Source organism: Platichthys flesus, chromosome 8 (assembly GCF_949316205.1).
Source record: "Platichthys flesus chromosome 8, fPlaFle2.1, whole genome shotgun sequence".
Lineage (NCBI taxonomy): Eukaryota > Metazoa > Chordata > Actinopteri > Pleuronectiformes > Pleuronectidae > Platichthys > Platichthys flesus.
Genome location: NC_084952.1, coordinates 9664627 through 9679293, shown reverse-complemented (window position 1 = coordinate 9679293; position 14667 = coordinate 9664627). Strand labels below are relative to the sequence as shown.

Genomic DNA, 14667 nt, shown 5'->3' with positions numbered 1-14667 from the left:
ATGAGTTGAAAAGGTATTTAAGTTTTAAATCACAAAAATAATATGCATTTACTGCAAAAGATAATTGGTTATTTTCATCCACTAAATCCAAACCGTTTTTTTTTTTCAATGCCACATTTTGACTGCTGACTTACTTTATTATTGTACAAGCCAATACATAAATTACTCTAGTTAGAATTGGCACAGGTGGTGGTGCATCCCTGAGCAATAAAACACAAAACAACCTCAGCTGTCTCTCCGGAACAATTGAAGCAGAGACACTGATACAGGAATTTGAGACAAGACCTTCACATGTCCAATCCCATTTCGTCAGCTGGCTTGTAAAGAGTGAGGCTCATGTGTATGGACAGCTGTTGCCAATGGAGGTGTCTCTGGAAACTGTGAGAAACTAGTTGCAGACTGAGGCAGAGTGTGGCACCAACCTGCACAACGGAGCTGTGCGACTAGAATAAGAATGGGAATATAAAGGGGGATATGAGGGTAGATGGAGGCGGTGGTTGCGGATGTACGATGAGGTGACTGAGCAACTGTGTGATTGGCAAAGTGAAAATGGGGAAGGATCAGGTTGTCTCACAGTTAATGAGAGAGGGTACGCAGAAGGTCAGTTGATGAAATGAAGCCCTGCTCCTGCAATTAAGGTTATACTCCCGATTACTCGGCGTGAGCAAATAGAACATGAAGTGAAATCGTAAGTAATTTTACCTGTCCCAGAATGGGGCCGAGGGGGGGTCCAGGGGATGCTTGCCCTGACCTCACAATAGCTCGGATAATACCGCCTGTGTCCAATCTCTTCACAGCCTTGGCTGCCTTGGAGATCTTTGACATCTTTAAATCTGCCTCTGAGTCAACTGAGATCCATTCACTGAAAATGCAGAAGAAAAACAAATTAGCATTGCGAACATACAAAACAAATCATTTACACTCCGGGCTCATTAAAACATCATACCGTCGAGTCAATACTGATACCCACAAGCAAAACTCATGCCTTTCCATTCTACAGCGGGCAGGTAATTAAAAAAAAATCTTTCCCTTCGATTTGCTTAGTGAAAGCAACTATCCTGGAGGTGTTTGTATCGAGGATCAGCCGCTGATTGAGATCTTAGCCATGACGAAGAACCTCGAACTGGTAGGACTTAAACTTCTCACAGAAAAATCATGGAGTGCATGCCAAAACGCCTCCATCGCCTCACCTCTGTTTCTGATGCGTCGCGGCTAAACTCCCTGTGGTGCAGCAGAGCTTCCTCTGCACCAGTAGAGGTTAAGAGTCAAGGACAGAGGAAGGATAAGTACCAATACTAATACACAGAAGAGGTGTCATCGTCATGTACCAACGCAAACAGGGGTTGGCTCTTTCATTCCACCTCAAAATACATTCGCCAAATCAGGAGTCAATTAGTGGAGTGCAGGGGAATGGCCTGAACCCCTGGCCTTTCTCTAGGGAGGCAGAACACATAAAAGCAGGGCTGTAATCCTCTGCTGGAATAAAACTGATACTGAGACAGCTCCAAAGGAATAAAAAGGGGAGAAGAAAAAAGATCAATGACTGGAGCCAAGGGACAAATACAAGTTTTAAGGTTGAGCCTTGTGATTCAGGGAAACCCTGCATTCAATAAAAATAAGTACTTGAGGGGAGAGAAGACGTCCAGCAATGATTCATTGTAGGCAACAGAGGGTATCCAATTAGATCAACAGAAGACACAGTACAGAAAAGATATATGGGACCTCACGCTGCTTTGGAGCAACAAAGGGGGGAACACTGCTCCAAAGAAAAGTTGTTATTATATCTGGGCTGCTGATTATCCAGCATCCGTTAAAGTGCAGCCACCGTGAGGGAATATTTGTAGGGGCTTTACGCTGATTTGCATACCACAAGAAGAGTCCTAAATAGAATCCATTTAGATTGAATTCCCTCAAGATCTGTCTTCACAATGCGACTCGCATACAATACTACTACCAATCACCTAATGTGTTCTGCTATTTCATTGTAGAAAACTTGTATTGCACTAGTGCCAGTGAGAAAATACAGACCAGTATATGAATTAAATCTGGAGTGAGAGAGTCCAGTTCTGTTCTCAAACAATGAGAGAGACACTTAGGAAGACTGAATGGGAAGGCTGCAGAAGCTGCTTTCAGACGTGCACTGATCTCCTGATGATCTCCTGAAATTGTCCAAAGGGTCTTTATGTGAGAGGCTCAGCAGCACTAGCAGGAGATCATTCGGAGAATTCTCCGCGAACAAGTGGACGTGTTGAGGACAATTCCAACATGCAACAGATGCAAAACCTTTTAAGATCTCAGGATTAACAAGAGGTGTCATACCTAGAAGAAACAGACAAAGATGTCAACTCGGAAAGACAAGATTCCAAAGCTTCGGAAAGAGTTCAGACATTCTGACGGAGCGAGATCATCTTTTTAAAAAAGCTGCTAAAAGTTTGAGACTTGCTTTTCGGTTTAGGATAGGGTTAGGTTTATAGTTATAATGGTTAATGTTGAGGAGCTAGGGAATGCATAATGTCAATGAGTGTCCTTGCTAAGATAGAAGTACAAAAATGTGTGTGTGTGTGTGTGTATGTGTTTGTAAGTGCAAAACAAATATCCATAAACAAATAATACACTGCACTGTACATCCAGAGAGAGAGATGAGGTTTAACTGGAGTTTTGTGAAAGTGAGAGAAAAAAAATACAATTAGGTCCAGCATCAAATGTTGGGTTTAATTCCAATTTGGGGCAAAGGGACTAACAGTTCTAAGAGAGGGGAAATGACAGCGTCATGCTTTAATGCACCGCAACTCCAATCTCAGGAGTATGAATAATAAAACCGCAGTTCGCTGACACAAAATGAAATCACTCATCACAAGGCCATGCAGTGAGCGCTGAAGAAGAATTGACCTACATAAGGCATCACAACTGCACTGACAGTACGTCTCACACGGCTGAATTTACATTAGATTCAAGGAATGAAGCAGCATCAACTGTGCAGGGGTGGAAACACGGCGCAGACCTGTACAATCTGAGCTGGGTTCATGTTTTGCTGTGAATTGTGAATAATCAAATCACAGCTGCAGTAATTTGGAAGGAACAGAGACAATTTTCAGCGGCTCTTTAGGCAGAATATTACATTGCTTCGGCAATTACCGGCAACGGCGTCGTTGATAACAAGAGTACACAGAAAGAGCAATTTATCAGGGCCATGCAGAGTTTAAGTGTAAGAGCACTTTGTTAAAACATGCTTGATAAATGACACATAACAAAGCCAGCATTTAAATTACTGCCTAATAAAGAAACGTCAAGTGAGCAACAATAGAGAGAAAAAACAGCGCAAATGTCCTGCAAATTGCTGTTGCAGCAAACACTGTCGTTCCTTCTCCCCACACTTCAACTTAAATGTCTTTACAATTTTTCCCTTAGGGTTTGGCACCAGGTTTCTGGTTATCAGCTCCTGCTGTTTTGGTTAATAAATCGTCTTTTACCACCAACATCCACAAGATAAAGTTTGTTGGCCTGCCTAAGAAATCTGGAAGTTTTCAAGCGTTTGTGCTGCCTGTCAAACAAACTACCAGGGACGGAAACACAACACCTTTGACTGAGGTAAACATGTCAATAAAACTGAGCACACAGGAGAAAAGCTGGAGGAAAAACATCCCACCTGTCAGGGTAATGTGCAGGTCTGCATAAACTGTTGTGAGAAGATAATATGAAATTAGACTCCTTGTGTAAAATCTCATTACATTTTTATCCTCATCATTAGAGTGTGTCTGAACATTTCTGAGGGGTTTTCATACAACAGCAGCAGCTTCCATGGCGGGTTTCAACATAATTAATACTGACTGCACTTCAAGGATAAAGCTGACTTTGATTAAAGAAATTAATCAGTTTGCTGTTAAAAAAACTGGCTTAATTGCACTGGTGAAGCCCACTGCTGTTTGTTGTTTAGGCTAATAGGCTCTCTTTAGTCTTCATTACGGAGCCAAGCATTAGCCAACATGAGCGGTGATTCGGAATTCGTTATTTACTTAAAAGTCAAGGTCACTACGGATGTCCTATCAAATATCACTTTGATTTTTTAGTCCCGGAACATTGTCTCAGTGTAAAACAGGTCTTCTTCTCTTTATTTCTTTCATATCTTGTTTTTACTACAGCGTGATGAAAAACAAAAGCTGAATAATAATCTAGTTCTCAGTGCTTTGCAGCTGCAACAACAGAGAATCAACGTCTGATCAAATAACCTTCATAGCTCCGCTAAATTAAAAATGAAGGAGGAAAATGAAGTCCAATATTTTCTCATAAAAAAAGATTCTGTGTTGTCGCATGAAATGAGGAATCAAACATTATAATCTTTTGAAGGTAACACTCAGACAAAAGGTTTGAGTGTGAATGCAGGTTTATTTTAGAGCAGCTGTCTGTGGTTGGTTTGTTTCTCTTCAGCTACCATGTTCACTCTTTTCATCCTAACCACCTTTGCCGGGTTGGGAAACTCAAGCCCCTCGGACTACAGCTAGTATTGCTGACTTTTCTGGGTTATTTATTGGTTTAATTTTAAGCAGAATTACACAAGAACTACCAAGCCAGTTTTCCACCATACTTGGTATAAGGATGGGAACTGGACCCAGAAACAACCCATTACATTTGGGTGAAGATACAGATTTTATTTCCCATTTCTTTAACCATGTTTTATGACAAAGATATGATAAGACTTAGGTTATCAGGTCCCTACTTTTTTCCTTTAGAACAAGACTTAATTTGTGGTATTGTTTGGCCTTGGTGGAGATGTGTGCGTGCCAGTCTATTTACCTACCAATGGGATTAAAGTTGTTAACAGAGGATGGTTCAACAAACAACTTGTCGGAATGTTGTATGGTCTTGGGAGAACCCATTCAATGTTGGTTTGGATTCAGGTCAGGGTACGGATTGAGGCACTTAAAAAAAAATTATTCATGGACAGTGGGGGGGCTGCTGGGCCTTGGTGGAGGTGTACACTCACTGACTGCCCTTCTAGTTACAGATGTCAGGAACTGGAAAAGAAAGTCACTCTAGCACCTAATAAAACACAAACCACCAAAGTCCAAATTTTGGCAGACACTTAGATATTAAATAACTTGTAACTAATTTGTATTAATCATTTTTAAATTTGAAAACTAAGCTGGCAGCGTGGTTGTAGTGACCACAATATTGATCGCCGTTTGGTTCCAGGCTTAGCTATTAATGATGTTCAGAAAATGAATCCTGACATATTTCTTCCACCCCTCACTCTACTTCCCTAGATGCTGACACTGTGGTTTTAGTGAAATGTCTCAACAACTGTTGGATGAATTGTAATTTGTAAGACTCAGAACTGAGAGAATAGTCATTACACCCACAGAATGAATACTAATGACATTGGCGAGTCCCTGACTTTTCATCTAGAGCCAAGGACTTCTCATCTAGCCATGTGCAGGTCAAACTTGTACTTCACATCCATGCATCTATCTGATGGGCTGGCACAAAAACCTTGTTCCCAGACAGTGAATCCTAATGACTGTGATCCACTGACTTTTCATCGGGGCTTTCAATCTCAATTTCACTAAGAGCCAAACTCAGGGAAAAGAGAATCATGTCGTTGGCCAGACATTTATTGTTTATTGATATGCTTTTATTCAATTTATATATCTTTGATGATATTAATGCATTTCCTGATGATGATGGTGATCCACATAAAGCCAGTAACATGTCAACAGAAACCACACGGGCTCAGATAGGACAACTACAAGGCATTTAATAAAACTAAATGCATTCTGATGAAATAGATGATTTGAATATTTAATTTTGTTTTGTCTACAAGTCTCACATAGCTTGTTTCAACTGCCTGAACACAAAACAAGTCAAGAAGAGGATCAAAGCATAAGATCTTTGATCATGTAATTTAGAAACAGCGCAACACTTTGATAAGCAATCGTCTGCACAAACATCCGAAACACTGCAGCTAATCTCACATGCAGCCAACAGACGTAAACAAGACGCATTCAAGTTAGCAGACACCTGACATTTTTTATTTGATGCAAGTTCATCAGTTCTTGGCTTTAAGTCCAGAGCTGTTGCCACTTTTAGAAAGAAGGCAGGATGTGAGGTAGATCTGGGGGAAGATTTGTTGATCTTCATCACAGATAACATTTGGTGCAGACACACACAGCCTGAAGGTTGAGCTGTGTTTGTTTGCTTTCAGCATCTCCAGCACTGTCCTTTCATGTGTCACTGTGTGTTAAGAAGCTTGCCAACTTGGTGCAGTGGTGGCACGCCCGTCTGGTTTGGTTGGGAAAACAGCAGCTAGGCGCTCCGAAATTTGTGGAGAATCTAAATTAATGATTAAAGAATCAAACTTTGCAAAGGGACGGATTTTGCTTGCGTGTTTGACATGTGATCCAGCGCCACCATGAGGTTGACATTTGTAGTTTTGGGTGTTAACGTGGTGAATATGGTTTACATGCTGATGTTAATATTTAACACTGTTGTGCCTATCTTAAGTACAGTATTACAGAGTCGTTATCATGGCTGCAGACTCATTGACAGTCATTTTAAAAGATTCTGCAGAGACAATATAAATTTGTCAAACATTCGAGACCATTTATTACCATGGTATTTATCCCTTTATTTCCAGATTTATTAGGCCACTTTTTAGGAAATGTTGTAAATCAAATCAAATATATGGGGCACGATTTTTAAAATGAGGCGAGAGAGTGGGAATAACATTCACGCTTGAATGTCTTTGACAGGATTATATACATGTTACCCATCCCTGTCTGTGCAAACATGAAGCATTCCTTTCACTTACTGGCCTAATCTTCTGTGTTGTGTGATAAAAATAGTATTTACAGCTCAGCTGATAATTCCCGGCACCCATTTGGAGGGTTTTCGTTAGAATAAATTTACTTGAGCAAGCTTCTGTCTGAGGTTAGGTTTGAAATGTGTGATCCATCACTTGATACACATGTCAGGTCCTGGGGGTTTAATTCTGTGATAATGTGATAAGAACTGACATATTCTTATTCCAGTCTCATCACTCAGTCTTAACAGAAAACCCTGCTGAGTTCCCATCTCTTTAAACAGATAAAGATTGGTCACAATCCAATTCCAAACAGAAACCATGATTAGTATTCCTTGAAATTACAGGAAGAGGAGAACATTCCCTCTTATCTTCCACCGACACTTAAAGCAGCCTATGAAAACTGGTTTTCTTCAACTCTTAGTTTGGCAGTCCATCTAGTGGTAGCATTCACCTTTACATTTAATATTAGACATTAAGATACGGTAGGGTACAATTCACTCATATGAACATCACTTCTAAGATGTCCTTGACCACAACAGAGGCTGCCACCAAAGAAATTCAAGATGAACATGAGGAGAAGACCTTTGGGACAAGCTAAAGTCCCTGGATACTATAGAAAAAGAGAACAGGCATAGTAAAACTTTAACATCAATATAATTTTTCTGCTCATCTTTGCAGAAAAAGGTTTAAATGCCATTAGAGCCACAATAAATCACTGGTGTCCTTGAACACATAACCCAAATCTCTGTTAACAGCACAATAAACAGGACGGCACAGGAAGGACCTTCGCTTGCAGCAGGAAACTCTGCGATGAAGTATTTGTTTAGACGCCACCGTGTTATGAATTAGGAGCTGCAGATTAACTGTAATCGATGAGCCTAATGCAGCAACCAAACAGAACAAATGTACTGGGCTGTGATCATTCACTGAGCCCCACCAGAGACACCCTGGATGAGATTAAGAGATAACGTCAGATATACAGTTATAGTGAGCCAGTTATATGCCAATGCTGTTCCACTACATTAGTATTCATCCCATCAAACTCTGGCCCCGGAGCTATTGATCGCCGAATGCCAAGCGCAAAAGGCCAGTCAAATAAACGAAAAACTCAGGAAGAGTCCGAGAGATCCCACAAGAACAAAAAAGGGGACTTTAGCGACCAGGTTTAACCCAGAAGTGAACCCGTGAAAAATCAATAAGTGATAATTTCCCCACCTTAAAAGAATAAAGCCATTTTACATCACATAGCCTGAAGTTAACACCAGATCTCATTCGGTTACAACTACAAATCAAGCACAAGGCAGTGATAAATGCTTCACATTCAACATTTAGAGTACAGTTATCTTGACAAATATATTCTGAAGAAGCCATTTGCACTTTTCATTCATCTTACATTCAGCTGATATTCTTATAGTGAGGACAGACGGGGCCAAAAGTATTAATCACGGACTAGAGGGCGACGGTTTTCGGTGTTCAGCATATTTTAAAGTAAAATCCATCACAACGTGTCTTGTATCAATATTCACAAATCGATGCCTCCGTTGACCATCTACATTTTAGCCAAGTTTGTACTTAACATAGATCCTGAGAAAAAATGCTTTAGAAGAATCTGTTAAATGAGTTTTATTTTGGTATAGATTAGTACTGAAAATGAGTACTTCAATTGTATTTGATTCGGCTGCTGCATTGTTTACCCCTGAGACTCCAAAAGTCTTTGTTGGACTCAAACACTTCACCCACCCCTTCAATGGCAAAGTGGTGAGTAGATAAAGAGTGAATTTAAATTTTTCTATTTATTATGCCTTTAATGATTGACAATTACAGCAATACAGACAGGGCTGAAGGGTTTCCTATGAATTACTTAGGCTGCGCTCATAATCTGAATTGTCCAGCCACAGTTTCATAATGGCATTAGGTCTCTAAACTTGTGTTTTGCACTGTTGATTCACTGTAGAATCGAGTGCACTACTCTTTGCCTCACACGCTCTCTCCCTCTCGCCCTCGACAGCATCGCGAAAAATCAAAACATCCATTAAGTTTTCATCGTCCTTGCAAGAAGGCACATTTCGTCATGGATTCTGTTGTAGGTGTCTGCTTTCCCGGGAGGATCACGCAGTTCGCCGCGGGCAGGGAGACATGGGTCTGCACTCTTACTGTCACTCGTGCTCTTGTGTACTCCGGGGCCAGAGTGCACGCAAGAGTCCCAGTGACAACCACCACGATATAATGTAAGATAAGAAGCTGCAGCAAATCCTCACCTTTGAAAAGCAGCAAGCATTTAATGTTTGTCTTTTGGCTACCTATCTGCCAATCGACTGTTCAATCAATAAACTAAACATCTCTTCTTAGCAGGTTTTACAGCTGGAAAACACGTCATCCTGTAAGGACTTATTTCAGTCTTCACGTACAGAACACTCTCCATTCTATTTTTCCAGTTGAGGGATATGTCAATGCAGCAGCATACAATGATATACTAAGCTGTGATGTACTCCCAACACTTTAGTTTGCACACAGTATTGACCTCAGCTCTACATCACCACTTTTGTTATGAACTCGAGTGCCAACTGTGAGATCGGATTCAACGCCAAACTCCTGAATAGGAATAAATCTCTGCAACCACATTCAAGATTTTGTATGAAAGTCTTCACAGAGGAGTGGAGGCTGTTAATATCAATATTAATGTCTGGTTTTAGATTGAGGTGTTCACCAATAACACAATGTACGGCTGAAATCTGTGGTACTATTGGCCACATCTGTTATTTAAGTTCGCTTGCATCCCTGTTGTTAAGCAGGAACACCGGAATACGACACATTTAATAAGAGAAGCAGCCGTCCTCTACACTTTTTTATAACTGTTGTATGAAAAAGGAATTTGACTACTGAAGCAGCACATGCCCATCACCGCAGCTCGGGTTCAATCCAGGACCTTGTACTTGAATAGTGATGACTCCCAGTCGAAAAACCCTGCATGTATTATCTCCGTTTGCCTGTGATCAAAATCCCAGGGAGGCCGTTTTCTTTACCGGCTACCCTGCATTACATTTCACTCACTCCATCATGTTTGAATGGCAAGACAGAAAGGGTTACAAACTGCCTACGCTTGGAATAAATCTGAAAAAGCAACAAACAGCAATAACGAGGCGTCGCCAGGAGAGAAGGCACTTGAGAAATGTAGGGAGGAGAAAACAGCGCACAGTTCAGATCGTACTCTGACATATTTTACAGACAAGCAGTGTTATATATGTGGTGGCTTGATTGCTGTCATCTATTCTTGTGTCGGAGCACAAAGCACATCAACACCACTGACGGGGGTGTCATGAAACAAAGGCTGTAGTTGCAGCAACTTCTGATTCACAACAGGACATGCTGAATTTTACATCTGGATTCATGATTTATATGACCTAGTTTTGAAAAAAAGGGAGCAAAAAGATTTTCACAGATGTTAACATCAAACGTCTTGGTGTTGTTGGGGATAATGGGCAACAACGCACAAACAAGCAATGGGAGGAGACGAAGAGAATGATGAACACAATGCAGTCAAAGTCAACGGCAGGACAAGCTTTGCAGCCATCCCAGCAAGGAGACACGTGGGCCCACTTTGCTCTGACATTACAGAATCCGGTCTTCAGAATTACAGCTCGGAAACAGCAAGCCAAGTGTGACGGCAGCCAAAATGTGACAGTAAACACTGTGAACTCCGCCATCTGCCCTTCCCCTGCTGCAGCTAGACCTCATATTCAGAATAATAGCAAAGTATTAATATATAACAGCATGGATGAGGGCGCATGAACTTTGGAGATGGCAACAGAATTAACAGGGGGCAAACCCTGAATCTCTCCAGCTATGAGAACTCTGCAAATCAGATCTTTATTTAGCAGGAAAGGATGTGCAGTTAGGCGATGACTCAGCGATTTTCCAATAGTATGAGCTGAAAAGATCAAGGAGGCACAGATCTACAGAGGAGAGTTAGGGCATAAGAACAAAAATGAGACGAGGATTTCTTTCTTCCATTTTGCATATCGAGAATAAAGTCTGAATGTCAGGAAGGAAGTCAAAATGTCGAAACAAAGTCAAATATAACCAGAATGTGTCTTTAATTTGTTTGCATCTCAAAAAAAAATCCAAAAGTGTCTGAATTTCATTATTAAATTCAAACATTTCAGCATTTAAAGATTCTTTGTTCACCAAATACAAAAGAAATCTAACACCAGGCCTTATCTGTACAGACCAGCTCCACTGTCATCACCTGCCCATGAACCGTCCACATGAGGTACAGCAAAATATAGTTTCCTCATCAGTGTCGTTATAAAACTGAGCTACGTTCTTTTAGCAAAGACAAAGCCATCAAATCAGTTTTTAAATATCCAGTAATCCCTGGCCTCATGTTACCTTAAATAAAAACATATGCACCATGTAATGAGGGGTTCCAACCTTTTTCAACACGGCTTTATGGCCTCAATACGAGTTAAATATGGGAGTGATGATGAGTCACCAAACAGGCCAGCTTCACTGCAGCCTTTTGAAAATATCCCTCTCTTTCCTCCTACAACTGCTTTTGATGTCAAAACATCAAACATATTTGAAATGAAACCTCTGAGATTCTCACTGAGAAGCATTTTAATCTAATCTTAGGTCATTGGAGGTGGTTACTAAAAAACCCTCATAGTGTCAGGCTCTTTAGCAGAGAGTCAGTATTGCTGCTTATAACAGTTTAATCAATTTAATTAAGCTCATTAATTCAGAGCCACACACTCCAGCTCTGCAGGTCTGGTTATATGAGGTCAATGAAAGTTGCCGTCCAACCAATAAGAATCAGTTTCAATGGTATAAATTATTTTAGGTGACCTTTAGCAGATGTTTCATATTAACAGGACTTATTGTAGGTCCTCCAATGATTTTATTATGTAGCTTAAGGAAAATCTACTCTAATCATTAACAGAAAAGCATTTCCTCATTTATCTTCAAGGATATAAAAATCAATTAGGTACAAACTGACCAATTAGGATTTAATTTAAATTAGCAGATTCCAAGTTTTACAGACTGGGAGATAAATGTGACTGGGTGCTGACTGAGTAAAGAGAGTGAAACTAAAAAACAGTTTTCACACCTGAAATGCGGAAATGTCAAACACGGGATGAACTGAGATGAAAAGTTGACTAAAATTAATTGAACTTAAGAAATTAGTCATTGTAAACTAAAGAGATAACAAGATTTCAATATTAATTGTGGGAATTATGCAAGTCATTTGCACAACAGGATTAATAATTAAGTAATAGTTGCAGTTACACACTGGTGTAACTAATAATCTAGTCATTGCTGCATTAAACTGCTTGAATAAAGGAATAATGAGTGTAATCAGTTCAAGCTCTGCTTTTCCAAAGTTAAAAGTCTGATGCGAAAAATGTAAGTGAATCTGATTTATTTGTTAACAATTAGGAAAAATGGACAGACCTGAGTTTGTGTAGTACAGGTCCTAAATGACCGCTTTATGAATTAAATATTCACAACAAAATAAAAAAGTTTTAATGATATATTAAACAAAAAATCATTGTGGTAAATGAATCAAACTTAATATGTCTACTTGTAGCCTGGATGCCAGACGAACCTAGCCCCGCCCACAACATTTGAGGTCGGGAAGTTCGGTCTGGAGTCGCTCCGTTGGGGAGAAATTATTCCCGACCGGGCCAATCAGATTGTCAGGGCGGGCTTTATACGGTGATGGACAGATGATCAACGGTAACGTAATCAACCACGTCATCAAAGTGCCCTTGGGTTGAATTAGTTTTCAACAAACATGCCTGCCGCTGGAGAGCTGAGATGTGTAGATGCTGCCATTGAGTCGGTTTTAGAAGACATCGACAGCGCATTCATGTTGAAAGAGGAACAGAGAACGTGGAGGCGACGCCAAAGCACCGCGCTAATCCCTATCGTGCCGCCGCTTGGCTGTTCACACCGGACGCTGAAGCGACGCTGAACCGCCGAGCAGCGCTAATAATATCACCCGTTGATCCAGTGGATTAAAAGCATATACTTACTTGTTGCTCCAACGTTAAGCAACAGCGTCCCAACGTTTGTCTTTCTTGGTGTTGTCTTTATACAACATGTTTCCGAGGATCATACAACTCACTGTACTTCTCCACTTCAATTATTAATTTAATGTCATCCATGTTGAACAACTTCGCTGTTTGCTCCGTTAAATGTCGGGTGTCGAGGGTAAATTACGTATTCTCCACTCAAGCCTATGTGGAGAATACGATCGCTGCACGGAGCGAGGCAGCCTTGGCGCAGCGCGGAGCTTCAGCCTCCGGTGTGACCCGCACAAAGTTTTAACATGGGAGTGGATGGGAGCCAGCTGTTATTTAAGGCTTTGCGCTGCGCTTCAGCGTCCGGTGTGAACCTGGCGTTAGTAAATAACTCACAATGCGTTACTTAACATACGTCACATACTACGTTGCTCTGATTGGTTGTAGGTCTATCCAATTGAGACAAGAGGCATTTTATTTCCTGGTCAGTTGAAACACGCCCCATAATCACAACCCAATGGAGCGGTCTCAGACTCACATTCTGACTAGAATTGTGAGTCTGACAACGTCAGGCTAGTCTACTTGAGCTTTAGGCAATAAACAGTCTCATGACTTTTCATGGACATGTCAATTATTTAGCAATAAGTGAAATATTGATCATGTCCATTAATTGTAGTCCAAAACCCCAGGACTTTCTTCAGACTTTTTTCAATCTTTGCAAAATTCAGATTTGGATTGCCTAGTTGGCAGATCACATGTTTTGACTACTGAACTTTGCAGCCTTCAAACAGTAAAATGCTCAAGGCAACCACACAAATACATAAATCTCCCAAAACAACGGTGCCAACATAAACATGCAGCTTACATATATTGTTATACTCACACTTCCTTTTGTTACTTGAAACACTAAAAATAGCACACACACACACACACACACACACACACGCACACACACGCACACACACGCACACACACGCACACGCACACACACGCACACACACGCACACGCACAATGTGAAGCTTTAAGTCCAGTCTGTTGAGATGTTCTGGCTTTGTTGTTATTTCCTCTGAGGCCTCGGTGAATCCACTAGTGACAAACATCCACACGCACGATTCAGTGTGTGAACACCACTAGTTCATTAATAGAAAACCAACACTTCATTTAAACTGGACGTGACGCACGGAAGCAGCACTTTGAATTCACGACACATTCACTCACACGTATCTGCGGGAGGTTGCGGATACGTAACGTCCTTGAACACAACACTGACAACATGTGAGAGAGAAGCGAGTTAAACCAAAAGCGACGAGAGAAGCCTCGTGTCTCCATACCTGCGGGTTGTCCGGCACCTTCACGCTGTCAGCGGCATCCTTCAGGGCGCAGACATGTTGGATCACTGAGCGCTGCCCACTGTCCGCTGCTGGAAATCCCTGGCCTGCCACCTGCTGGACAGGAGGAGCAACTGCAACACCAGCCAGGAAACAGTGAGCTGAAGTGTTGCTCATGGACACTTCAGCAACTGGGATTTAGTCCTTTACTAAACCCTTCTTAAATGACTGATTTCCTTCTAGATGTACCACTCATATGTTTCTTTTCATTTACATTTAATAGTGTAGTAGAATAGAATATAATTAGGGCCTGAGCACTGACAGGCATTGACAGACAATCCTTACAATATTGAAATTGTAAGGATTATCATTATAATTTTTAGGGCAAATTAATTTGCTTTTTGAGGGCTTTAACATGCTCAAATTCTTACAAAAATTTGCAGAAAATTAGAAAGTGGTGAAAAATGGTTCAACGGTGCCCCCCGAGACATTGACCGATCCTCACAAAAAAATACG

At 40.9% G+C, this 14667-nt stretch overlaps 1 protein-coding gene across 1 annotated transcript in view; it reads right to left on the bottom strand.

Annotated features, from left to right (window-relative positions):
* mrpl11 (mitochondrial ribosomal protein L11) overlaps nt 1-14310 on the bottom strand; it is a 38767-nt gene extending 24457 nt beyond the window's left edge. The window contains exons 1-2 of the mRNA XM_062394541.1: nt 14155-14310; nt 703-862 (exon numbers count right to left, since the gene is read on the bottom strand). Of these exons, the coding sequence (XP_062250525.1) occupies nt 703-825 (123 nt within the window). The 5' untranslated portion in view covers nt 826-862; nt 14155-14310. The remainder of the gene's footprint in view (nt 1-702; nt 863-14154) is intronic.
* Nucleotides 14311-14667: the final 357 nt, after the last annotated feature.